The 25,934-nt window shown below is 41.3% G+C and overlaps 1 protein-coding gene across 2 annotated transcripts in view; it reads left to right on the top strand.

Annotated features, from left to right (window-relative positions):
• The window catches only part of HECW1 (HECT, C2 and WW domain containing E3 ubiquitin protein ligase 1), a 258,037-nt gene that overhangs the window by 199,141 nt on the left and 32,962 nt on the right, over positions 1-25,934 (top strand). For both annotated transcript variants that reach the window (XM_055806060.1, XM_055806061.1), the window contains 11 exons: positions 283-413; positions 3,065-3,186; positions 6,014-6,199; positions 6,821-6,955; positions 13,152-13,257; positions 13,441-13,537; positions 15,516-15,599; positions 16,643-16,752; positions 18,923-19,043; positions 20,433-20,546; positions 23,361-23,513. In XM_055806060.1, coding sequence (XP_055662035.1) covers positions 283-413; positions 3,065-3,186; positions 6,014-6,199; positions 6,821-6,955; positions 13,152-13,257; positions 13,441-13,537; positions 15,516-15,599; positions 16,643-16,752; positions 18,923-19,043; positions 20,433-20,546; positions 23,361-23,513 — 1,359 coding nt within the window. The remainder of the gene's footprint in view (positions 1-282; positions 414-3,064; positions 3,187-6,013; positions 6,200-6,820; positions 6,956-13,151; positions 13,258-13,440; positions 13,538-15,515; positions 15,600-16,642; positions 16,753-18,922; positions 19,044-20,432; positions 20,547-23,360; positions 23,514-25,934) is intronic.

The following is a 25,934-nucleotide window of genomic DNA, read 5'->3' as shown; positions in this document are numbered from 1 at the left end:
GTAGCCTAAATACCTGTCTAAATTTGACCTTTGAGTATTCTTTGCTTTGCAGCCTCTGTAGCCATTTGTTAGTGCAAGATGCCCTGTTTCCAGGGTAATGGCTGACCCAAGCACGAGTAGCTGCATCAATTGAAGAAGAATCAGGCATGCTTCTGCTCTGTCATATGTTGAAGGTGGAAGTATTGGAATCATCCGAAACCAATGCTGATTGTTAAGGTAGAAACCACCAGAAAGCTCTTCTGTTAACTAAAACTTGTTGTTCCTTTCTCTGAATGTACGTAGCTACCAAAATATCCAGCGAACTATTGCAACCGAGCGGACTGAAGATGATGTTGTAGTAAACAACAGGGTGGAGAGAGTTCCCACTGGAGGAGGAAGTGACTCCGAGGCAGAGCCTTCCCAGCCAAGCTCAGGTATGGGGACAAAAGCTACTGAGTGCATGGTTGGGGCCATTCAGCGATGGCATTCAGTTCTGGGGAAAGCTGCATTTCCACAGGAGACCAGAACTTTATTATACCGGGTTGCAAAAACTAATTAAAAGAGAAGAGGTTTAGACTTGAGGCTGTGGGTTTTAGACCTGAAGCTATAGGTACAAAGCTAGATACAAAGGGCCTCCGTTCTTTTTTAACAACTACTAAGACAGACAAAGCATTTTTACTATAGTAAAGGGCTATTTGAAATTAAAATGGAAAAGACATCTGTTTTTTACTCTCCTTATTAGCTGCAAGAATGAAACTGTCTTGTTTTGCTGCCATATGGTTTTTATCTTGGGGCACTGCAGTTTGTTCTGTCCGGGCACAGCTTCTGTGCTGCCATTTGCCCATGTGGTGGCACCTGCAGTGGCCCTGGCATCAAGTTTACCTGTGTTTATAAAGCTGCAATTTTGTGATACCTGTGAGCTGATCTAAGCGTGGGCTGCCACTGCAGGAGGCAAGCTGTCTTTTTACTCATCACTAACTTACGTGACAGGACCCCTTACCAGAGCAGAGAACTAACCTGACTGAAAAATAAGTTTACAGCCAGATTGGTTTTTTCATCTGACTCATTAGATGATCAGACAAGAATGAGTCTCACTGCAAAGGAGAAGAATGGGTACCCAGGGTGGGATGGGATGGAAGGGAACTCTTCTACTCTTTTTGGTAGTAGTCCTACTGATATTTTCTTAAAACATTTGTGAAACCATAGCCTAAGTGTTCATACCAGGCAAGAAACACCAGCAGACTAGTGCCCGCTATGCAACTTATAACAATGAACTGCTTTGTCTGAGAACTTGCACCACCAAAATGAACAGCCAGTTCTTTTCCTTTTGGCCACTGCTGCCTCCACCTAACTTTGTGTTCTATATTGTCTGCTGGAAATAAACCTGACTTCTTGCCATCCGCCATTCCTCTGTAAATAGCATTGGCAAAGGGAAAGAACCAACACAATCTCTGCTTGAATTTTCTTAATGTTCCATGTTGAACAGGAAGAATTACACAGAGAAATAGTGAACTAACTTAGGTTTTTTTAACAAGTTTAGAAAAACACTCAATTTTGTCTGTTTGTTTTCCTGATCCATTAGGTGTTTTTAGTTTGAAAAATCAATTTTGACCAAGAGTGTTTAATGTTTGATATTCAAAGTTTCTTTGCAATCCTTTGTATTGCAATTTATGGGAGCATTTTACCTACACTGGATCTTATAGGGAGAACCCAGTCCTGTTAGCAGCAGGAATGGAAATGAGGTACACATTGTATTATTGGCATTTAAATTATAACTAATGTAGTCATTACTTGTAATATGGACAATCATTTACTATCATAGCTTACATAATAAAATAATAATTTAATAGGAATTGCTGCCATTAAGTATTTAGGTCAGTCTATTATGTAACATCCACGTTTTTGTTTTAACTTCGAAGAGGTAATGAATATTATATATGTCATCTTAACAGATTAGGAAATGTTTTTTGCTATAGATAATTGTTTTGCTTTTAGGAGAAAACGTGAATATTATATAAAATGTCAAGAATTAAAAGATAAAGGGTGATGTAAACCAGACTAATATAAGAAAAAGCTGCAGTATGATACATGTGCTATTTGCCTTTTCGTTTCAATTAAAAAGGTCAGAAGGAATACAATTTAGTCACATGAATCCAGATTCTAAAGCAGTATAAATCAATTTAATTCCAGCACTGGATCCAGTCTGCAGTTTTAAGTGGGTAAAATAATATGATGTGTCTAGCAGGAAGAAAAAAAGTGATAAGATTAAATCTGTATGGTTCTGTTGATGACGTCTGCATCCAATTTCCTTGGACTGCCACTAAAAAGTTGGCTTGTATTTGAAAATGCCAGAACTTCACACTCAAGCCATAATTCCATGATACAAAGTATTTTTCTGGTGGCTGTAGAAGGTCAAGGACCTCCCACCTCCACAGAGTTACATTCTCAAATGCTTAGTTCTGCTCCTGTGCTTCATGAATTGATACAGATTAAAAATAATCCCTTTGTGTCTGTTTTTGTTTTCTTTACCCTACGAGTCCCCAAACCCGTGGCCTTCCAAAAATAATGCAATTACAAGTAAAGGGCAATGCTTTGCAGCACCAGCGTGGGTGTGAGTGGCTGAGCAGGGGGCTTCCTCAACCCAATCTTGCTACTAAATGCTTTCTGCTGATGAACCCCTCAGGCTGGACTGGGAAATCAGATCTCTCTAAAATCACCAGTTAGGATCTGGGTGACGGGATTGAACCAAACCATCAGCTGGTAAAAACAGTTGCATTCACATTGATATTTAGAGACAGCAGTAGATATGTTTTATATCATAGACACAGTTTTATAACATACAGTACAGAAAAGCATCTGGCTCCCGTGCTGCTACTGTAAGCACTGCATCACTAACCATGGGCAGGATATCTACCAGTTTGCCAGCAGGCTTGTCTTGGAAATACAAAGAAGGTAAGTGCATCGGGCAGGACAGTGAGTTTTTTATACTGTCACTTTTGCAGGTGTTCATTAAAGGTTAAATAATAGACTGCACTTGCCACTATGTTAATAAGATTTTGTTGCTTTTTTTTTTTTTCCTGTCCAGAGATTAGGAGGGAAGGTTCCCTTTCTCCTGTGAATTCTCAAAAAATCACCTTGTTGCTGCAGTCTCCAGCTGTGAAGTTCATCACCAATCCTGAGTTCTTCACTGTGCTGCATGCAAACTATGTGAGTAATTATGATTTGTTTTCTCACACAACTGATTTCTGAATCCAAATGCTGCACCTCAGGTCATCGGGGAGAACACAGTGAATTCGAATTGCGTGACTTGGGGTCTTTTCTGAGTACCAGACCAGGCTGGGGACAGTACAGACAGGCTCCTCCAAGGAGACTCTTGTTGGGATTCTGCCTCATACAAGGAATTCCCTGGCACAGAAAAGCTCTTGAACGTTATCCTTCCAGAATAAGCAGGAAGCCTTGGTTTCAGCTTGGTTGATTCCATTGTCTGTTGCTGCAGGGTGTGAGGTTGTTGCCTTTTGAGCAATGTTCCTGAGAGATCTTACTTGGATACCAGAGGTCTCAGGAAAAAGGGAAAAAGTTAACTCATGCAGTTTACGCTCCCAAGAAGCATGTGGGCATAATACAGTGAAAGAAATACTGCCTTGAGTCAGTGTAGCTATTTTGGAAAAAATAAGAATTAAAATGAATTTTCAGAATGCAAATAACTTTTTTCTCTCATTAATGCAATAAATCTGCATGTTTTTTACAAACCTGATTTGGAGTGGATAAAATGTAACAATAGGTCAACCAGGAGGAAACAGGGAAATCTCACAAGGAGATGCAGTCCAGGTTTTCCATACCTTGAGTGTAGTTCATCTGCATGTGACTTCTGAATATTTGGAAAGTCATCCATTTCTGGGTAGGGATGACCTTTCTTTTTGAAGGGAAAACAAAGTAAAACACTTCAAGAGTTGCCTCAGCACAGGTCTTTAGCTAAACTACAGACAACAAGTTTTAGCTGTGGTGCTTTGTGGATTGAAGCCAGATATCCATCTGCAAGCATCCGCCAGAAATTATTGCCCATGAAATCCTGCAGAGGAAGGGATATATTAACTTATCTGACATTACCTGAACTGGGTTATGGGGTGCACGTAATTTCTTCCATTGACAGGGTGATAGATAATGATTTATAGCTGGGAGCAGTATCGTTTTCATTTGGCGTAGTTGTTTGCAAAATGTGCAACTGATTTCATAGTGTAAGGAACAGAGACTGTTCACAAGAGACTGAATGCCAATTTTATTTCTCACTGAAACAAAAAAAGCCAAGAGAGGCCTTTAGTTTGAGCCTATAAAGTTGTCTCTAATATGAGAGCCAGAATAATCTATTGAAACATCTGTCAAATGGTCATACAGATTCCACTTGTACAGAAATAATGGCCCACATAACTTTTGCCTTAACAAGGTTGTAATATTTTAACCACAAGCCCCTATTAAAATTTCAAGCTATTAATTATGCCAATGAAGTTGGGATTGGAAAATATTATCCAGCAGTTAGAATTAAAAGAGAAAGGCTCTAATTTTTCAGATGTTTTATTTCCTTGGAGAGATAAAACTACATTACTTTTTTTGTTTTCCTAGTGCAGCTAAGGGATACTCACACAATCATTGATCACACATTAGATCAAAATACAACTTCTGTCATGGGCTAGGCTGGGATCTTAGCAAAATGTGACCATGAAGCTTTCCTGGGTTATAATGAGGTCATATCTTCGGGGCAGAGGTCATACCTCTGTGATTTCTTAACATTTACTAACTCTTGCCATAATTAGGGACCCTGTGCTGCAGTAGTACTCTCTTCTCAGTGCTACCACCACAATAAATCCTTAAATAATAAAGATAGTACTTGTAAATGTTTGATTGAATTATAGTGGTTACATGCATTAAAAGTACAGAGCAACAGAGAATTTAAAGCTGTTGGGTCAGATTCTCTGAATAGATTACAGGTGCGTGCACTGGGGCTCACTTCACTGGAGATGCAAGTCCTCCTGTGATCCTTTATTACTCTAATGAGTAATTAAATCCATTGGGCTGACCAGCAGAACCAATGCACTCATTTTGTCTCTAGTGAAATGCTCAGAAGGGTTGCAGATGTTTGTAAAGCTTCCTACCCTGTCTTGGGTAGCTTTTTCCATGCAGTAGAAGATCCCAAGAGTAGCCTGTGGATGAGAAAAGGTGTTGTCACCACAAGTGTGTTTTGTGGTGCTCTGTCATTGAATACACTGTGGTAATAAATACAGTTCACTGTGGTCCCTGTTCTGCAACGAGATCAGCACTGACTCACTCAGAACTGCATCAGGGCATGTTCCTCTAAGAGGTGTATTTAATGTACATTGTGAGATACAACTGGCTGCCTGAGGGGTAGCATTCATCTGACTCATGAAAACATCTCCATCAGACATGCTTTGTAGTCGTTGCAGAAACAAAAATTCAGTTCTAGGAAAGGACTCCTTTCAAAATAGCCAATTGAAAGTGTCTCTTTCTGTCCTGTGGCTATAAAGTGACCATAAATAAGGTAGCATGCTTAGATGTAGATATCTGCACTGCAGTCCTCTTAAGTTCATGAATCTTATCATATACATCTTGCTTTGAATTATAGCATAAATACGTGTTCACAGCAGTCTTTCCATCTCTCTGGTATCATCCAGTCACACAGGTGGGGTTTCTGTTGACCGGTGAAAGCAATGGAATAGGCACAACTACATACATCTTGAGTGTGTGGTGTTTTAGCTGACCGTCTTTTTGGAGTGCATTAGAAAAGCAGTTTATGCACAAGCTAACTATGCATAACATGTGGGATGTTTCCCTTTCCAGATTGTATTTCTTAATTCTGGGTGTTCATGGAAAGTAGTCATCAAATCAAAACAATGAGATGGAAGTGATTCTTCACTCTAACAGGATTTGTTTCAGTTCTTTGGGCATACGTCCCATGAAATAACCAAGTATGTTGTTTTGACATCAGAACTGGTTTTCCTCACTTCTGTTTTCCATCTCGTAGAGTGCCTATCGAGTCTTCACTAACAGTACCTGCTTGAAGCATATGATTCTGAAGATCCGTAGAGATGCTCGTAATTTCGAGCGCTATCAGCACAACAGAGACCTGGTAAATTTTATCAACATGTTTGCTGATACCCGACTGGAGCTTCCTCGTGGCTGGGAGATAAAAACTGACCAGCAGGGCAAGGTAAGAGTGCCAACAAAACCAATCACTCGTTTAACACAGCTCGTCAGACTACAGGATTACCAAAGGTTCCTTCCTTCTTGACTCAAAATTGGTGAAAATTTGGTTTAAACAACACAAGCAGCAAACAGTTCTTTTAGAAGCAGAAAAGGCTTCAATAACAAGTGCTTAAAATCACAGTGGTGACCCTCTAGCTTTCTGTGGAATATCACACCATAGCCAAGACAGCACTGGGCTAACAAAAATGTTGAAGCCAGAGTTTAGGTCTGTCATTACAGAAAAATTTGGGTTAGTGTCTCTGCCTTCAATGAAGCTTTGCTGAGTGACTGCTGGAACCACCAAACAGGCTAAAGCAGCGTTCCCCAGTAGTTTTATTCTCTTATGTCTTGTTTACTTCATGGCTATTGCACGTGATTTTGACCTATGTAGCTTCAAGTGTTTTCCAAGAGCTATTCTAGCTTCAACTGAGAAAGTCCTGTGATTTGGAGGTGTCTTCTATGGACTGCACCTAACCAGGGTATTTCTGATACACGATTGCCAGTGGTTTTCACTTCATGATCCCACAATACCATCACAGTGTTGGCAGTCTTCTTACAAAAAAAACATTGTTCCTGTGTGTTTCAGTCTTTCTTCGTTGACCACAATAGCCGTGCTACCACTTTCATAGATCCCAGGATCCCGCTGCAGAATGGTCGTCTCCCTAATCATCTGACTCACCGGCAACATCTTCAGCGACTTCGTAGCTACAGCGCTGGAGAGGTAATTGTGCTAGTATCGATACAGTTACTTTTGACAGCAATCTTCTGCAGCAGTAAAAGTGCTTCTTATCGTTGAAGTGCATTTAAACAGACTGTCTTTTGCATTTTTCTTTTCCAAAGGAAATAAGGCATTTTTTTCTTTCTGAAGTGTTTCTCTCAGAGCTTGCTAATAATGAAGGTTTATATTTTGACCATTTTCAGAATAAAATAATAAACAAGTAAAGCTAAATAACCAAAGTGAAATGATGACAAAATAGATTTGAAAAGAAGAATCCATATTTGACACCCTAGTCTTGCTTTAGTAAAGTCATTCATTATTTTTGTAGCCTGTTACTTCAGCAGCCTCGTATGTTTCTTCATTCCTCACTGTGACACTGTGCTCTGAAAAGATATACTCCCTAGCAGTAGTGTTATGATGTATGTTGAGGTTTGCCTCCCTAGCTTTCAATCACATTAAACATCTTTCCTGTGTTTCATGGGGATGATTTTTCTCACTGAGGGCCATGGACAGGATTGCTAGAAGCATAAATCCGGGGTTTGTATTGGGGATTTAAGGAAGAAAAATACCGGCAATCAGATTCTTCATATAGGAAATCCATACGATTGAAGATTTGTAAAGATTGAAGCTGAATAGGAGTAGAGATGTATGATGGCCAAAGGATCTTCCTCTGCTGGAAAAACATCCAGAGAAATGCTTGTGAAATTAACACTGAAGTTTATTGCAGCAGGACCAGCCTGAACACCTGCCACTGCCAAATGGGGCTGGGATCAGGAGCTGGCTGGGGTGTGAGGGTAGTACTTCAGGACCAAAGGCAGAGCGGGTGTGAATAGCTTGGGTAGGTTTTCCCCGTCTTGGGTGAATACGGCAATGTGTTTTCTGAAGATAGAAGTGTGTCAGTGGGTCTGTTTCAGTCATATCTCCCCACCAGCTTAGCAGCTTCGCTTTGCCAACAGCCTGCAGTTCAGTGTTGCTGTTGTGACTGAATTACTGTCAAGAATGTAAAGGTCACCTGCATGATGATTGATATTTGGGCCCATGCTTGCCTGGAGACTTGCTCACAAATTCACTATGTCAGGGACAGAAGCACCACTGAGCAGCTCAGATGACCTAGCCCAAAAAATACACTGGTTTTGCAAGTGCTGGCAAGGCTGGCAAAGAACAATTTGCAATAAACCCAGAATATTGAGTACAGGGAAGGGAGTGAAAAGCACTGAGTACTTTTCTATGTAGTGATTCATCAGGGAAATTGTAAACTGCTCATTGAGGCCAATGATTTGGCCTGACCAGCCAGTGAAACAGGGCCTTCTGTCTTGGGAGCCATCAGCGCTGGCATCTTCATCTCAGCCTTGGTGGCCCAGGTCCCACAGTGCTTCTGCATCCTTGTCGTAGTCAGTAGCTTCCCCTCTGGAACTATCTCCTGCTCTGCTGGAAGGACTCCCATTGATTTCCAAGGACTCTGGATCGGTGCCTAAAAGCCCACCATTTACAAGGAAGAGATTCATCCCTTGGCAACTCAGCCCATTTATTAAGAGCCACGTTCTGTGCCATTTCTTCCAAGTGTATTTGGATGTGCTTTTGTCCTATAAATCATGTCTGTAGAGACACACTTGGGGCTTTGTCCTGGCCATGTGTCAGCTGTCTGCAGTCCAGCTGGTTTCTTTGCCGAGCAGGTGGTGTGGCCTCTGGAATCTGTCACCAGGACAGTACTGAAGGACCAAGAAAGACAACCACCAGTTTTGTATATTCTGTACAGATGTCAAACGAGCCTGAAGGAGAGAAGGAGAGCAGAACAGTGCAGCTTCAGTCCTGATTGCTTGCGGGTGCCAGAGGGTATAGAAAAGAGCTAGGGCAATGAGAGGAAAAACTCTGTCCCCTGCCTTGGCACACACACCTGATATCATGCCCAAGTGCCAAAATGAGTGTCATGTGGACTTCCCAGGGACTTTGTGACACTGAGTGATCGATCAGTTGAGGAAAAAGCAGACAGAAATCATAAGCAGGTGAGCCCAAAGTGGGGAAAAAAAAGTGCCACAAGTTCACACATTCAGAGATGGCTCATAGCTGAGTCATCATAAAGAAATCATTATAGTTCTAAGAAATTTTCATCTCAGTACTCAACAGTGGACAGGAAGACAAATGTAATGCCTGGAATTCTTAGAAAATTAACAGAAAGATCTGTTTAATCTAGGAGACACAGGCATTACAAGAACTAAGTTTTGGTAGTAAAAGCCAACCAATTCCATCAAAATAAGGCAGGGTTGAAATTCAGCGGGAATAGTTAACCATAGGAACTAATGATTACGTGGGTATTGGGTCTACATTTCTTCATAGTTTCAGGCCAAAACACAGTGCAAAAGCCAGTTCTGTCTTAATCATCAGCAAGTTTCCGAGCTCCCTAGCCAGGGGCAGTGCAGTGAGTAAGCTGTGGTGCCGAAGACAGTAATCTTCTTCCCTCCCTCCTATGACATCCATGGATCTTCTGAATCCTTCTGGCTTATCAAAATGTGGCCTTGATTCCTGTGTTGTTGAACAGAGTGCCTTACAATACTAATATAGAATTGATTTTTAGTATTTCGAACATAATTTTAAAACTCCCTCATGAAACTGGAACATTAAAATGTGCTTTCTCAAATATGGCAGTTTGCTTTATGACATATGAAATTCATTCTCAGTAGAGAATGGAAATAGCAATTGCACAGCTTCTATAGAAGGCTGGCTGTTGCTTCCAAGTACTTTTATTCAAGGCCTACCCCAGCTGTTAACAGACCAAGTGGAGATTAAAACTGCGCTTTCTCCCTTAATCTCTGTATGGTGGGCTGTGTCTTAAAAAAGTATCTGTGCACATAATAGTACTCCATTTCCCTTTTCTGAGAAAGGAAGCATCCATTTCATAAACTAATTGGTAATATTTATTCTTTTCTTCATGTTGAAGTATTCTTCTAAAGGAAGGACCCCTGTAAAATCTTTTGATATCCACCCGAGTAGACTCTTGATTTTAAATGGTGTTATATATAAATTTGACCAAAATGCTACAGATGCTTGTGTAAGCACTTCTTTAAGGTTATCAATCTTTTACAGGAAAAAGGTGGTTGATGCTACTCTTGGTTACCAGATTTTTGACAGTAAAGTTCAGGTAGCTGTCCTGGCCGTCGGGAACTAAAAGAACCTAGGTCACTGTGTTTGTTCCCCTGTGCCACTGCTATGAACAGAACAGGTCAGGAGCACTTTCTATTCCCTCTAAGGGACTTCCCATCTGCAGTGGGAATCAGCATGCATGATTACAGGGTAGAGATATTAAAGACAAAAAGAAGAAAGAAACAGGCATCCATAATGGAGAGGCAAGAATTTCTGGTTAGCAAGAAAAGCAGAGGAGGTACTGGAATATGTAAATCCACTTACTGACCCAAAGTGCAACAAGCAAATAGCAGGATTAAACAGGCAGGAGCCTCCCAAATCCAGCGGTGATACAGAACCCAGGAAAGGATATTATATCATTGAAAGGCTCCTGTGATAGTCTGGACTCTCCACTCTGGTTGCAGCATCCCAATATCAATTGCCAAGCTGTTAAGCCCTGCCATAAATCTGTCAGATTACCGTGCACTAGATGAACCAGGTCACTAAATTGTTAGAGGGGCAGTCTTTTTTTTCTTAATTCACTTTTTTTTATTTAGAGTAATGCGCTAATCTAAATTAATGATTCAATTAGAAAGTCAAAGTAGACAAGGGGATTGTGAGTAAACACTGGATTGGAGCAATCAATTGTACTATATTAGCTAAAAGATTGGAAAGAGGAGTGTTAGCAAAATGGAAGTTAATTAGACGGCTGGGAATTTTCCTGTTGTGTTGCCAGAGAAAAATTGCTTAGAGGAGTAAATGTGTAAAGACTATGATCCAAACACAGCATTAGCAATGCCTAATGATGGTGTTGAAGAGAAGCACAGCACCACAGAGTGTGCAGTTTACTATGTTAAGGTGCATACAGAACTGGATTCTTACAATATAGATGACTTCAGCTGTTAAATCTGAATTGGGAAGAAGGGAAGAGGGGAGTGAAGGTTTCTTTTCATGGGCTTTAGACATGTTTTCTTTCAGAATTCTTGCTTTAGGAGAAATATGTTCAGGCACACAACTCAGCAGCACTGGAAAGCTAGCCAAAAGAAAAAAAGAAAAAAAAAAGAACAAGGGGAGGATCCAGCCCCAGGCTGGCCAGAAGTACCATGTGTTCCCAAGTGACCCGCAAATACCAGCTGGTGCCAATTTTTATGGGAGATGGGTGTTTAACTCCTCTGTTTCTCCTCCCTTTCCCCCTTCCTATCTTCTCTTCAGTAAATCTATGTCCAGCAACAAGGGCATAGGATTTGTCTTTGCCAAGGATGAGTCAGAGAGCATCCTTACAAACAGGCTTACCCACTGTCCACGCTCCCATACAAGCCCATTCTACAAGAAGCTGGGGAAGCTCCACTGTGGCAATGGATTACAGGGCATCTCTTGCACCTCAATTTCCTCCTGCTTCCACAGCATGGAGTGAATGCCAGAAAGGCCAGATGGTGCCTGCCAGGGTGGATGCCTGGGTCACAGGGCGAAAGCTGCCTAAGCCTGAGCTAAACTTGTGGTGCCAGTTGGCCCACGGGGTGGGGGGGTGGGAAGGAGGCAGAGGCAGGAGATTTGGCACAGCACAAAGGGACTTGCTGAATTGTGTGTGACCTGCTTGAAAGTTCTTTCTGTTTTCAAAGGTGAGAAGGGTAACCAAGGTTAGCACATCATGACTATTCTCTTGTAGTCAGCAGATGCGTATCAGTATGAAATGGGTGCAAGTGAAATCGTAATTGAATGATGGAGCGAAATATTCACCGTGCACTCTCACAGCAGTTTTGTGTTTTCAATTTAACCTCTATATTGACACCTGTCAAGTGCATTGACTGGTATCTTGTTACATATAAATCCTTTATGCTTTAGGTGCTGCCAAGGTAACTTGCCAGTCACGTTTAGCTTCTCAGTTTTCATTTATATCCAGTTGGAAGACCTGGCATTTGGCTGTACCACTGAAAATGGGTTGGCACCATTTGCTTGGATGCAGACCTAATAATTTAAAATACTGGAGTAGGGGCAATTTCTTCCTTAAGTGATTGCCAAGTACTTCGATTTGTGCAGTGAGAAAGGAGCAGCTAGCAGGCCAGCAGAATGTCAATTGGGATTCCTAATGCATCTTGACCTGATACAGGGTATCCTCCCAGTGATTTTGTGGCAGTGCTCCTCTGTTGGCTTCACCATGGCCGTGTTCCGGAGGAACACCTATGAGAGAGAGGGGTTGGTTCCCCTCAGCTTGCACAAGTCTCCTAAGACTTAGGCAGCAAGTAATGCCTCACTGAAGACAGATTGCCAGACCTCATTGTAGGGCTTCTAACATCCTCAAACCTCAGTGTTTTCCCACCTTTTAATGTATCTGCCTTCCTGACATGATTCCCTTCACTGGATACTGTTTTAGAACAGTGACATTCTTTAAGTGACTCAGTTAAGTAGTAGTGATAAATTTCATACTTACTACACTTTTTATCAGCCCTTTGGATTATGTTCTTTTTTCAATGTATGCAATTCAACTCCTATTTCTGGTTATTTAAGTTAGGCACCCTCCTTTTGTGATGATATAGTTCGTTGATCTGTGATCTACATAGGTATTTACTTCCTCATGTTATTTCTATTTTTAAATTTTAAATATTTCTAATTTTAAAATTCCCTTCAACAGTGTTGCATGAACTTGTTGCAGTGTTGTGGGGTGGTTTTTTTTTTCTTTTCTCAAATTAACATTGCTGTAAAAACCTTGAACTGTATCAAGTTACGCTAGAACAGACTTTATGATATTACAGAGATCTTGCTTTCATTCAGCCAAAGAACTCCCTCACTGCAATACTTATATTCACTTGCATTTACTTCTGGATTCTAGTGCCTTCGCTGCAGTATCAAAGAGGTGTGGTAGCGGTGGATGATGGTGGCCCTCCATTTAGAAGCAGAGAATTACCTGCCTATTTTGACTAAAGTATAAAGCTATAATTTTCATGCAAGCTTTCTGTCCTTCCGTCAGTCAGCATCATGGACCGTTCCAAAGGTCACAGAAGTAAAGATGAGAAGCCTCTTTATGGCCTGATGTGCTGCTGATGGTCAGGTTTGATCATTCTTTCCCTTTTCTCTGATGTTGTAGGCCTCCGAAGTCTCTCGAAACAGAGGAGTTACTCTGTTGGCCAGACCAGGCAATAGTCTCGTAACAGCTATTCGAAACCAGCACCATCATGAGACATTACCTCTGGGTAAGCAAAGTTCAAAGCCATGCTCACAAAGATGCTTTTTAGAACTCCTCACCAACCACATGCACTACCTTGTGTTGCCCTGTGCCTCACTAGCAGTGCAGCCAGTGTGCCCCTGCACAGTCATTGTGACAATGGTCAATAAAGTCTCTGTACTTTCCCCCCCCCCTCCCCCCCATTTTCCAGCTTACAATGACAAGATTGTTGCATTTCTACGCCAACCCAACATTTTTGAGATGCTGCAGGAGCGTCAGCCCAGCTTGGCCAGAAACCATGCACTCAGGTACCACTTTTTTCCAGACTGCTGAAACCAAGTTCCAGGAATGATTTCTTGTAGAGTGGGGGAAAACAAATTCTAGTAACTGTAGTACAGAAGATGAACTTAAGCCCCTATGGACCTGTCACCATTAAAGGGTTCGTGTGGACCGCCAGAATCTGTGTAGTCACCGTAGTTATTTTCCACAGACACTCAGGAAGGAAAAAGAACCAAAATAACTATGGGCGAACAGTGACATTTCCATTCTAAGTATTACTGAGTAGCAGCAGCTATGCTTTTCAGAAGATAGGGGTAACATTGTGTTTGGATGGAAGTCAGCAGCAAAACCCCCATAACTTCAGCAGAACCAGGATTTTACCTAATGGATGGATTTACACCCATGCATGGACATAGTCACCCTAGATTTTGTAAAGAAATAGGAACATTATGAAGTAAATTGTACTCTTGTCTTTAATCTTTCTCACATATGACTTAATGGTACTTCTTTCCAAAGTAATTAAATTGTATCTTTCTTTTTCTTATGCCCATTCCTTTCCTAACAGGTTTAAAAAACAAATAAAATAAAATTTAAAAAAAAAAAAAAAAACCAGAACCAAAAGCCAATACAGTTTAAACTCATTCTAATTCCAAAAGTTAAATTAATTGTTTTGGCCAAGAACCTAAGCTGGCGTTAGTCAGCCTCAGCAATGCCAGTGTGCACCAGCTAAGAGTTTGACCAAGAATCTAGTTCGTACTGTGCAGTAAAAGACGTGGCTGTGGGACTGGCGGGGGAGGGGAGGAAGAGCAAGGGGAGAGCCTTCAAGGTCCTGCAGCGCAATTCCTGCTGATAGTCTTGCTGGCTGGCAGCTTACCTGTGAGAGCCAGACAAAGAGTTCTTTGGGTGTAAGGATTAGACTTCCTTCCTGGAGGAATTAATGCGTTCAAATAAAATGAGGGAGACAGAATGAAAAATGCTCCCGGTATTCATGATGTACATTTCTGTAACTGAGAATTTTTTGTCTTCACCATCAATTTATTCCAGACTAATTTTTTTTTCTCACCTGTAGTTTGAATTCTCATTTCTCAGAGAACAGATGTGGCTTTTATCTCCTTTTGAGCAGAGAACAAAATTGACTAGTGATAGGGACTAGACAGCTTAGCCAGTGCGTAATGAGATTTGTAACAGGATATTGAGCCCTTCGCCTCCGGGTCATTGCTTTGATTATACCTTATGTCAGGAGTGATCCCAGGCTACCGCCTCACACTCATACAGCATGTATTAAGCAAATTCGTAGGAGACAAATGTCGATCTTTTACAGGGCTTGATTCTGCAATACATTGCAGCCTCACCCAGCAAGGTGCTAAAGCATAACCTTGACTTGATACTAGAATAAATATTCTTGGACACTGCAATATGCTTTAGAAGCACACTGACAGACTTGGGGTGTAGATCTCCATCTCCATTATCCTCATCTTGCTGGTAGGATCCTAGCCTGTTTCCCATTCCTTATTAGCATTCCTTTAAACAACAAACTGTATGATTTTGCACATGTACTGTATAACATCTATGTGATCATTTAATATCAAATATATGTTAGAGTGTTTTTTGCCAGATAGAACTGACAGAGGTAAAGGAAGTGGTATGATGTGAAATTCTCTTAATGAAAGGTGGTATATTAGTTGCAGCCTTAAACAAAAAGTCTGTCTGTCAGTGACCTTAGCACTATACATGCGCTTGTAGGACTAAGAATCACTCTGTTTTCTAAAATACAGTATAAAATCTCTTGCTTTTGTATCAGGGAACTGAGTGATATAAATAGATATTTTTTTCAAGTTTGTTAGTGAGATTAGAGAATGAATCAGGCAGTTGTTTGCCATTTTTATAAGGAGAGAAATGGGAACTGGCAAAATACCAAGGAATAACAACTGTGTGCATGGTTCACGCCTTGATAGTGGCAGGTTTTCTTCTTTCTCTTTCTTCTCAATAATACCATTTATGTTACAGGGAGAAGATCCATTACATTCGGACAGAGGGTACACATGGGCTTGAAAAGTTGTCTTGTGATGCAGATTTAGTAATTCTGCTGAGGTAATCAATTTGATCAAAAGCATAATGTAATTACTTATGGTACCAGAGAAGCTGGCTGGCTTTTTCTCAGCATAATTGAAAAGATTTTATTAAGTCTTCCGGGTCATTTGTAATTAGAGTAGAATTCATTTTTACTGATAGTCACCCAAAATAATACAGCCAGAGTATATCTGTCAACTGTTACTTCCTGAAAGGCAGCCTCCATCAGTGCAGTAAACTCTGTCCCCAGCCAGCTTAGTCAATGTAGCTGTTACTGTCAGGTAGCAGATAAAAAAGAATCAGGTCAAGATGTTTCCTTTTAGTGGAAAAATTCTTGTTTCCTTTTTTTTTAAAAAAAAAAAAAAAAAAAAAAAAGAGGAAAAACCTTGTCTTTCTCAGTGCAAATGACTAATGTAACTGATCATGAAATTTCTGGTTTTACCACAGCAGTGCTGCCCACACATGCAGGACCATGTCACACTAATAAAACCTCGATGTACAGTGCAGTGAGCATTGCTTGGGTAACCTAGATAAGGCTTCAGTTTTTATTAGGACCAGAGAGCTTGGTCTTTGGGCGCTAGCTACTTTTGTTCAGCACAGATAGGGACTTATTTTGTTGTCCTGTTCTTACATGGAAACCATTGCATTACCCAGGTGGTTTTGGTATGCTTAGCACTGCCTAATGCATGAAGTTTACAGCTTATTCCCCTCAACTTAATCTGAATGGTCAAAGAAAAACAACCTGAGAGACAGATGTGTGTATCTTTTCTTCTGACTGCTAATGCGTTGAAGTTGCCCCTGTTTATTACATAGCCTTGGGTCATTACTCTATATCGGCAGATTGAGCCAGTGTGTTAGCATGAAGCATCTAATAAAATTCATTTTGTTGTTCTTTGTTACTGGTGACCATGCCTGATGTGGTAAACCTGTGGATTTTATGAATCTGTAAGCTCAGAGATGCACCCAAAATTCTGACCGCAGCAGACTTGCACCATACTGCATATTTATATTCCTTCATGTGATGAATGTGAACAAAATCTCTTCCTGTCACTTTTTCCATGCAGCCTTTTCGAAGAGGATATTATGTCCTACATACCACTGCAGGCTGCCTTCCATCCTGGTTATAGTTTCTCTCCTCGTTGCTCACCCTGTTCATCACCCCAGAATTCTCCAGGTAAAGGGATGGGGAAAACAATACAAAATCTTGCATTTGTGGTATTTCTCCTAATAGATACAAAGGAGCAGATTCAGAGCTGCCATCAGCTGCCAGCCTGCTAATTCCAGTGCTCACTCTTAATCTGACCCCGGCTGCTTTTATGCTGGATCAATTGCCATTGCTGTTACATATCTGTTGAAATGTTTACAGTAGCTGAAACACATAGATGAGAAATTGCCCATATGGAAGAAGGTATTTTCCTGCTGTTTATGTAGTTGGAAAGGATTAGGATATGAGAATGGTGCACTCCAAATATAACTCACTGACATGGAAGCACATTCATATTCTGTGATAGGAGCGAAGAGCAGCTTCCAAATCAAAGATGTATTGCAATACTTCCAGTGCTCCTTTAAAGTTCAGTCTCCTCCACTCGGTATTCCAAAGACTTTTCTTCCCAAGACTCATCTATTTTAAGACCTGAGGGGATCATCTTGATGATCTAGTCTGACCTCCCGTGTTGAGCCCATTAACTTAGGTTTGACAGGATTCATATTTTCCAGAAAGCCATGCTGTCTGAGAAGGTTATTTCCAGCTGTGGCATGTCTCTGTGGTTATTGTTTATGCTATAGAAATCTGAGGAGCTAATGTCTCCCTTTTGCCAAGATATACTACCTCCACTGCAGTCTCGCTGCATGGCTGCATCCAGTGGCCATTCTGAGAGAACCGACAGAAATGTGATCTGAAGAAATCCATTTTTGGCCAAGCTTAATTTAAATTATCTGGTTTCAAACAAAATTAATGGGACAAGGGACATTCAAATCTTGGAGCTGGCTGTGGAAAATTAGAAGATTTTTTGATGTGAAGAATTTAAATGCTGAGCCCTTGTCTATAGGAAGGCAGTGTTTTGTCAGAATGTCCCATTTTCATCAGTGAGTTTTAACACCATTGCTGATACAGTTCCCCTCCTCTACGTCAGGACAGTTCATAAGTCTCCTGCAAGACAAAAGTCTAAGTATTTGGTGACAGCATGACTAAGGAGAATGTTAAAGGAGCTGCACTGGTCTTTACTTGTTCTTGTGAAAAGACAAGAAGGGCAAATACTCATTTCTGGCAACATACTGTCTGCTTGCTTCTTTCTGCCACTGGTTACATAGCCCATGAGAACACCCATTCTCTTATGTCCTGGGGGAAGAAATGTCTAACAGAAGAAAAGAAGCATCGCAGGGGATTCTCTTTGCACTGCATGTAAATATGCCTTTTTGTTTCACCAGCAGAGACAATTAGTAATGTCCTTCCCTCCTGGCAACCACGATAAATTATGCTCCCAGTGAATGTGATTTTCCTTTTTTTTTTCCCTTCCTGTGGAGGACTTCCTGCCAGGTTTCTCATAAAAGGGCTTGTTTTTATTGTCTTCTGTAATGAGATAGGGAAATGGGATTTCATGGATCCATTCTTTGACCCTTTATGCGTGGCACTTGTTTATACAAAAGGACTGATCAGCTACTTTGAAAATGCAGACTTCAAAACAAAACAGGTGCCAAATTGCTAAAAATCTGCTGTATGTGTGAATCATAATAGGAAAATGTAGCATTTCTTGCTGACACAAATCCTTCTTGATGCCACAAAGGGGTTTTGTGTTGATAGCTGGAAGTGTTTAATATACAGTCAGATTAACACAGGGAAACCCGATTCCCAGCTTGGCGAGGGTGCTAGGCTCCAGTGAGGAGCATTGCTTTGAGCTCCAGAGGTTTAATCCTGCCAAGTAAGGGGATCTCCTGTACGATGCAGAGGAGAGAGATCTCTAAAAAAAGGGAAAGAAAACCTAAATAGCAGTGACTGTGAGTGGGAGTTATGCATGTCAGTCTTTCTCGTGCCTTTCTGATCCTTGAATTTCCGTTCAGATCGATCACAGTTAAAGGCTGAGGCAACGCACAGGTTCACACAAGGCAAGCTTAACAATTCTTTTAGTGAAGAAGATACAGACCCTAGAAGTCATTGCAGTCACTGAATGATAGGAACTTACAGTTCCATTAATGCCAGGTAGAACAAAAATAATACTGAATGCCATGTATACCTGTGAAAAGTTCCTCATGCATTTGTTAGCCTGTTCTGTCTGGAAGCATCAGCTGCATGATTTGGAAATTTCAAAGCCCTTTATACTTTAGGATGCTGTTCATTTTCCCACCAGGGCTGCAGCGAGCAAGTGCAAGAGCACCTTCTCCATACAGGAGGGACTTCGAAGCCAAGCTGCGCAATTTCTATCGAAAACTTGAAGCCAAAGGGTATGGGCAAGGTCCAGGTAAAATTAAGTGAGTATTATGACAAGTCACTCAAAAAGTCAAAAGCATGGCGTCTTTTATCTTTATCCATGAATGAAGGCACTCGGAGTGGGAAGCACACCAGAGACTGCACTTTGTAAATGAACAATCAGGGCAAGATAAAGTCTTAGTATGTCCTGCAAAAGTGTGACCTTCGAGAGGTTTTTGTGTGAAAGTGTTATTTCTTATAGATTGATATTGCCTTACACTCCCATTCCCTACCTATTTAACCGGGATGTTGCTATTCCTGCCTATAATTTTCTAGTAGGAAAACCATCCATTCAGGCAAATGTCCACCAAAGATTATTGAAATCTACGCCACTGTAACGATGGAAGGGCTCCCAGTCCTTTGGATCTACATATCAGTATAACTCAGGACCAGAGTATGACCCTACGGAAGTTTGCCCAGATATGCCAGTTTAACTTTCTGTGGTTCTTTGTGTTGGTAGCACTCCTGAAGTTGAACTAGAGGGGTTTCTGCCTCTCTTCATGTGTTTTGGGGATCTCTGTCACTTGGTTGTGGGATTCGCTTTACAGGCATCTTGTTAGTTGGTTTTTGAGTCTGTACCTACTTGTGCTCCACCTAGTTATCCAACTTGGCCAAAGGACTATGTGTTTCTAAGGTATTTCCTGGGCATCTGGTTGAATTTATGCATTGGGTTGGCTTCCTACCAAATCACATCTGTTGTGGAAAAAAGTAGTGTGAAGCCAAGCAATGTATTCCAGGGAAACATCATCATCAAAATATTCTCACAGAGCTGGGGAGTCGGCCGTTGGTTATCACTTTTGGTGTCCTGCTAAGTGGCTTCAAGGCACACACGAAATACATTTTAGAATGTCTGTCTTAAAATGTCCATGAACAAGAGGGATTTCTTGCACAGGTGATGTTGAAATGTACTATTCATTAAGTCATTTTAGAGGTTGGCGGAGGAGTGAGAGGTGTACTGTCTAAACAGAGGTTGATACTCCCTTTGCTTACCTGCTACAGAAGCAGTAATTCTGTGGGCATTCACTGGATTAGATCCAGGAAGAGTGTGGGGCCAATCCCAGAAGGCTGTGACCTCATATATGCAGGAAACTCACAGCCCCTTCTGCCATAGCAATGTGTACGCGGAGGGTGTGACAGAGACGCTTAGCGGTAGAGCAGCTCTTTGAACCTGATCACAGCGTTGTGAAAAAGTTCACCTTTGAGGCACATGGAAAAGCCTAATGAGACAACTCACTGAAAACCCATAATGTTCAAGTAGCGTGTGCACCAGTGGATGCAACTTCATTAAGTTCTCTGAGAATGAACATCTCTCTTTACTAGCTCTTACCCTCAGCCTCACAGGCTCACACAAGACTCAATCATTAGGTCTTTATTTCTGCCTCCCTTTGCAGGTTAATTATACGGCGTGACCACTTGCTGGAAGGCACCTTCAACCAGGTAATGGCATATTCACGCAAGGAGCTCCAGCGGAACAAACTCTACGTCACGTTTGTTGGCGAGGAAGGGTAGGGAACCACAAAATGCTATCAGTTTTGAAGTAGCTGTTGACTAAGGCTGAGACTCTCTTGTTATGTAATGCTTCTTTGGTTTTGTTTTACCTCTGAGTAAATGATTCATCTTAATCAGCTCAAACCTTTGTTAAAAACAACAATAGCAATAATGCTTCATTTTCCTATAGCACCTTCCATCTACATGTCTCCAAGTGACAATTTAAGTGGTTAAATCTGATGTCTTCTTGCTGCCATAGGTATTTTGACTGGCTGGAAGGCAAAACTGAACTACAGACCCGTGTTTACACACTGAATCAGTCTCAGGACTGTAATTAGAGACCAGACCTTTATCCCCTTTGTTACTCTAACTCTTCAAAATGGATCTGGTTTTGCTTCAAAAATTTTTGCTTTGCATGCCATCCAATGACCATTTGTTATCCATATGTGGACTTCTTGTTTCTGGCTGAAGTGAGAAACGTGAATACCATTCAGTCCTTACAGTTTAATTCACCCAGTTGGAAGCTGAAAGTAATAGAAGTGTCTTATGAAGACCTTTTCTCAGGAAACCTTCTGCCAGCCTTTCAAATCCAGGAGCCATTCTTGTGTGATTAAAGCCAGCCCCTGACCTTTTCTTTCCAAGTCTAAACAATCTTTCAAAGCCACCCTGGCTCACTCACCTCAAGAGCTGTGTTGTAATTGAGGCTTAATCCACATGCTTTTATAATGGAAAGACCATTGTGCATATTTCCAGTGTTCCATATAACAAGGGCACGTATTGTATTTCAATAGCTTTGCATATAACGTTTCTTTTTTTACAAAAAAACCACATGGGTAAGATTTCAGTTCCAAAGGTGCCAGAGCAGTAAGGCTCTGGGGCAGCTCTCGGAGTGTCCAGCAGCTGCTGACACTGTCAGCTCTGAGGTCGCATGTCAAGTGAAGAGCTTCTGCCAAGGTGACTTTGGGGACGTTAGGTCCAGTGGAAAACAGAAGTCACCAATCTCAGAGGGTGACTCAGTGACGTCAGTGTCAGGGGTTTTCTTAACTCTTACTTTTTATGCTCCGTGGATGCAATATTATTTAACAGAGGTCGTCTTTCACAGCTGGTTTTGCCTCTGGCTTGCAAGTAAAGCATAAACATGCAGCATACTTCAGCTTGCATTTTTGAATAACGTTCTAGTGTGCTAACACTAGCCAAAGTCATGTTGTTTTCCCCACATCTCTAATAACTTCTACTGTGTGTGGCACGGTGTCCTCGGGAGAAATTACAAACCAATTTGATTTGCAAATTCATTCATTCTTCACTGATTCATTTACATCTGAAGGTACATTCCCCCAAGGTTTCTACTGTTTAATGCTAATACAGATTCTGCTGGAGGGACTCCAAAATATCAATTCCCTACTGAAAAGAAGAGTTGATGCTGTATGGACACAGCTTCCCATGTGTTTCAAAGCTAAAATGTCATCAAAAATGAACTGTGAAGGCTTTATGATGAGTTAATGTGTTGCCCAGAAATGCAATACCTAGGCTCTCCTTTGGAGGTTTTTGAATACAAACAAGTGCTGTTCATAGTTCTTCACTCCAGTCGTCATCAGGCTTAGCCCAGTATTTTAATATCTATTGAACAGATCTGTTAAATGACTAGCACCAGTGATTCTTGTGGGCTTATTACCACCCCCTTTTGCTGTTGTGGCTTTAGTCTCACCACATGATCCTAGAGCTAAAGCTCCTCAAAGAGAAAAGTACTGAATCTCCAGAAGTGAAACAGAGGAGGATGGGCTGGCCTGCCCTTTATCACATTTCTAATTGCACAGATCAATCATTCAACACCTTGTGGTTATGCTTCCATAACTTCAAACATAAGACAGAACATTCTGATCCAGCTGCAGTTTTCTGCTCGCTTTACATTTGTTAAGTAGAAGGAGTAGTGCCCACCTCTGAAAATCTTCCGGCACACGTGACATATGGCTACAAATCATCTGTTCATATTGCTTGCTACATGCACGTTTATTTTAGGTTGAAAAAACTACCTACCACTATTAGAGGACGATCTGTTTTTAATAAATCCATCACAGTTGGATTTAATGCATTCGTGAAGCTTTTTTAGTTTGTTTCTTGGGTTGGTGGTTTTTTTTTTCCCAAGTTGAGATAATTGGAAACAGCTTGATTTAAATTTGAGTTAAAAAAAAAAAAAGCACAAGTTAAAAAGGTGACTCTCTACAGAGCAAAATCATGCAACAGCAAAGCAGATCTTCAGATGTACCACATGTGTTTGAAATTTTCAGAAAAGTAGAAGAGCTTAGAGGGAACAACTGAGGAACCACCGTTCTACCTTAAGAGACAGTTCTGATGGGCCTTGGTTTTGTTCAGCATTAACCTTCAGGTTATACCTCTAGCTAAGAGCATCCTTGGAGCTGGATTGTATCTTTGGTTACATCTCAGTGTAGGAGAGTAAAAGCAACTTCTGCTCCAGCCTGGGCTGTCTGGGCTGTGAACCCAGGTGTTCATAGGCAGGTCAAACCCACCCACGAAAACGCTAAAAAACTTTGTACCTCTGATTTACTAAGCCTTTGGAACAAAGGAAAAGAAACTACTTAAGGGATGTGTCTGAGTTACGATTCCTCCCAGATCAGCCTGGATGCTGGTGAAGGTTCAGCACCATGGCTTGTTCAGGGCTCAGAACCAAGTTTTGAAAGGAGGGGTACACCGTGTTAGAAACACGTGGCTGCCACAGGGTAGGTGTTAGACAGCAGCCAATGTCGGCAAAACCCAGAAAATTCGCTCAAATGGGAGTGAGACTCATTTTATCTTTCTTACCTTTTCCTTTCCAGGTTGGACTACAGTGGCCCCTCCCGAGAATTCTTCTTCCTTCTGTCTCAGGAGCTCTTCAATCCCTATTACGGGCTGTTTGAGTATTCAGCCAACGACACTTACACTGTACAGATCAGCCCCATGTCTGCCTTTGTTGAAAATCACCTGGAATGGTAAGAACATTTTACGCGGAACTGAACAATCCTTTTAGAGCAATACGGAAATGAAAATGCAAAATACAAAAGCTGCCAGTTTAGACTAGACTGCATACAAATGTCATTGCTTCTGCTGGGAAGAAGGGGGAAGCAGGCTGGGAGAAGGAAGAAAGGGAGTCTGTAAATACAACAGCAGGCTCTGAAAAAGCAGTTGTGATGAGGTGGTACTATAGAAGTGTCCGGCTCACATTACTTGGGACTTGATGTTTGTTTACTTCTGTGTGAATTTGAAAAGGACAAGGAGAAGAGCTCTGCTTAATCCAGGCCTCATATCCTTGGTCCCTTTCTAAGAATAGCAAGTGTGGTCTTTCTGTACGTCAAGCAGCATTGTGCTTGGAAGCTGTACAGTGTTCTGTAAGAGCCACTTTGCTGCTCTGTACCTACTACAGGCCTTACAAAAGGGCCAGTGGAAGCGGATTCTTTTCTCCCCTGACAGAGCATCCCAGCTTGTATGTGGCAAGGCCAGTAGAGCAAGCAGGTACTTCACCGTACCAAGTATGTGTGCAAACAGACAAACTGCTGATCTTCTTCCTTTATCAAAAATTCTGAATGCATGTTGTGATCTCCTTATTTTTCTATCTGCCTCCAGATCTGTTTGTCTTCGGGAGTTGTTTTCCCTTTGATAGTTTCAGATGTGGTTCAGTGAAACATGGGCTGCAAACCCTGGGCGTCATTTGGTCCCTTGTGGGACTTCATTGTGTCAAAGAAATAGTGCCACATGGGTTTGTTCCTATGATGTTTTTCTTTGTCTAACCAATCTCACTGGCTTCTCTCAGAGATCCCTTTTTTAAAATGGATTTTTTACCACTTTAAAATGAAAGGTGATCCAGGCCCCTTTTAGATTGCAAATAATACATGCCTCTCTATTCTTATAAACAGATCCTTATTTGGCTTACAGTGGGCAGGAGATCAAGGACAACTAAATGGTTATACCATCACCTCTATTAAGGTAGCAGTGGGGAAAAGAGGGTTGTTGCTGGGACTAGCATGGGCTCTGAATTGGTGGGGGTTTTTGTGTTATCACTTCCAGCAGTGGAGCACTGTGCTAACAATGATCCTTGCATTAGAGTGTTTCTCTACTGACGTTAGCAGGAAGAGAGCAGCTTAGTTCTTACAGCTTGTCCACCTCCCACTCCAATCCTGTTCATTAGACATTATGCAGTGGCTTCTTACTTTTCAAGAAGAAATGCAGTCTGCCCTTTGTTCAGCTTAACAGACAACACAGATAAACTTTTGATTTAGGAGGCTGTATTTGTGAAGATGTGTTTTGATTTCGGGGCGTGGGACCACTTAGGCAGGTGCAAACCCAAGATCATTCTGCCCACACTGTGAGCAAACTGGAAGCAGGCATTTTTCTCCAGAAAAGGTGCTGCCGTTTTATCTCAGCAATATTTGAAATAAGCCCTCTTATCTGCTATAAACACTGTCATTGTGAAGGGTTCAGCTGCAGTTTTCTTTAGGGATAAATTCTGCTGCAGAAAGTATGTAGTTTGTTTGATCCCCTCATTGTGTTCTTCTGTTCACTGAGAGATTTCAGCATGGAAGAGGCAATTTTTTTAAAGGTCTCCTGGGCATATAGAACAGCAGAAAGACACCTCATATGATTTTCTGTAGTTGTTAGCATTTAACTCTGAAATCAGTAGCAGCTGGACACTTCGGACAGTCGTTCTCCAACTACACGTATCTGTCTATAACAGGCTTCTTGTATACAGAATGTTATTTGGCCTTTGGGCATTTTTGGTTTTCTTTTAGAAAAGAGAAATGAAGTCCTTTGGCCTGCAGAAGGAAATAAATGCTGTGTACAAAGAGGTTTGTACATAAAGTAGTCTAAATAGGGCAAGATGCAGGACCCAAGGGGAAGATAAGCAATCCAGTAAGTGCTTGGAAATACTTCTTGAACCTGTTATGGAAATAACTGACTGAGACCAGCAGTTTATAATTAGCCTGGTAGGTTTCGTGATTGGCTTGTAGATATCCAGACATTCTACATGTTTTTTTGACTGACCTTGGCTACTTATGTGTAACCCTAGAGTACTGTACGGCTGAAACAGGGTTTGGACTAAGCTTTTTAAAACTCAAAGAGTACGATTGTCCTATAAAGGCTTTATAGGCTAACTTCTCTCAGGGCACTGTACTAACTTGCTTGTCATTATTTGTTCACGAAGAATGGGGGTTTCTGAAGTTCGCAGTCTTTCTCCAACTTTGTTCGTATCCAAGTCAGTGCTAAAACTTCTGTTTCTCAGATTTACTTGTTGATATGATTCCAACAGAGCCTCCTCCCTCTAACATGCAAGAAACAAAGATTATTTTCCTGTTCCCAAATCTGTTATGAGACATCAGTTAACATAGATGGATGAATCAGTTTTGAGGGTCACAGAT

This window comes from Falco peregrinus, chromosome 5, assembly GCF_023634155.1.
Source record: "Falco peregrinus isolate bFalPer1 chromosome 5, bFalPer1.pri, whole genome shotgun sequence".
Lineage (NCBI taxonomy): Eukaryota > Metazoa > Chordata > Aves > Falconiformes > Falconidae > Falco > Falco peregrinus.
The sequence above is the reverse complement of the archived record's forward strand: the minus strand, read 5'-3'. Positions and strand labels throughout refer to the sequence as shown.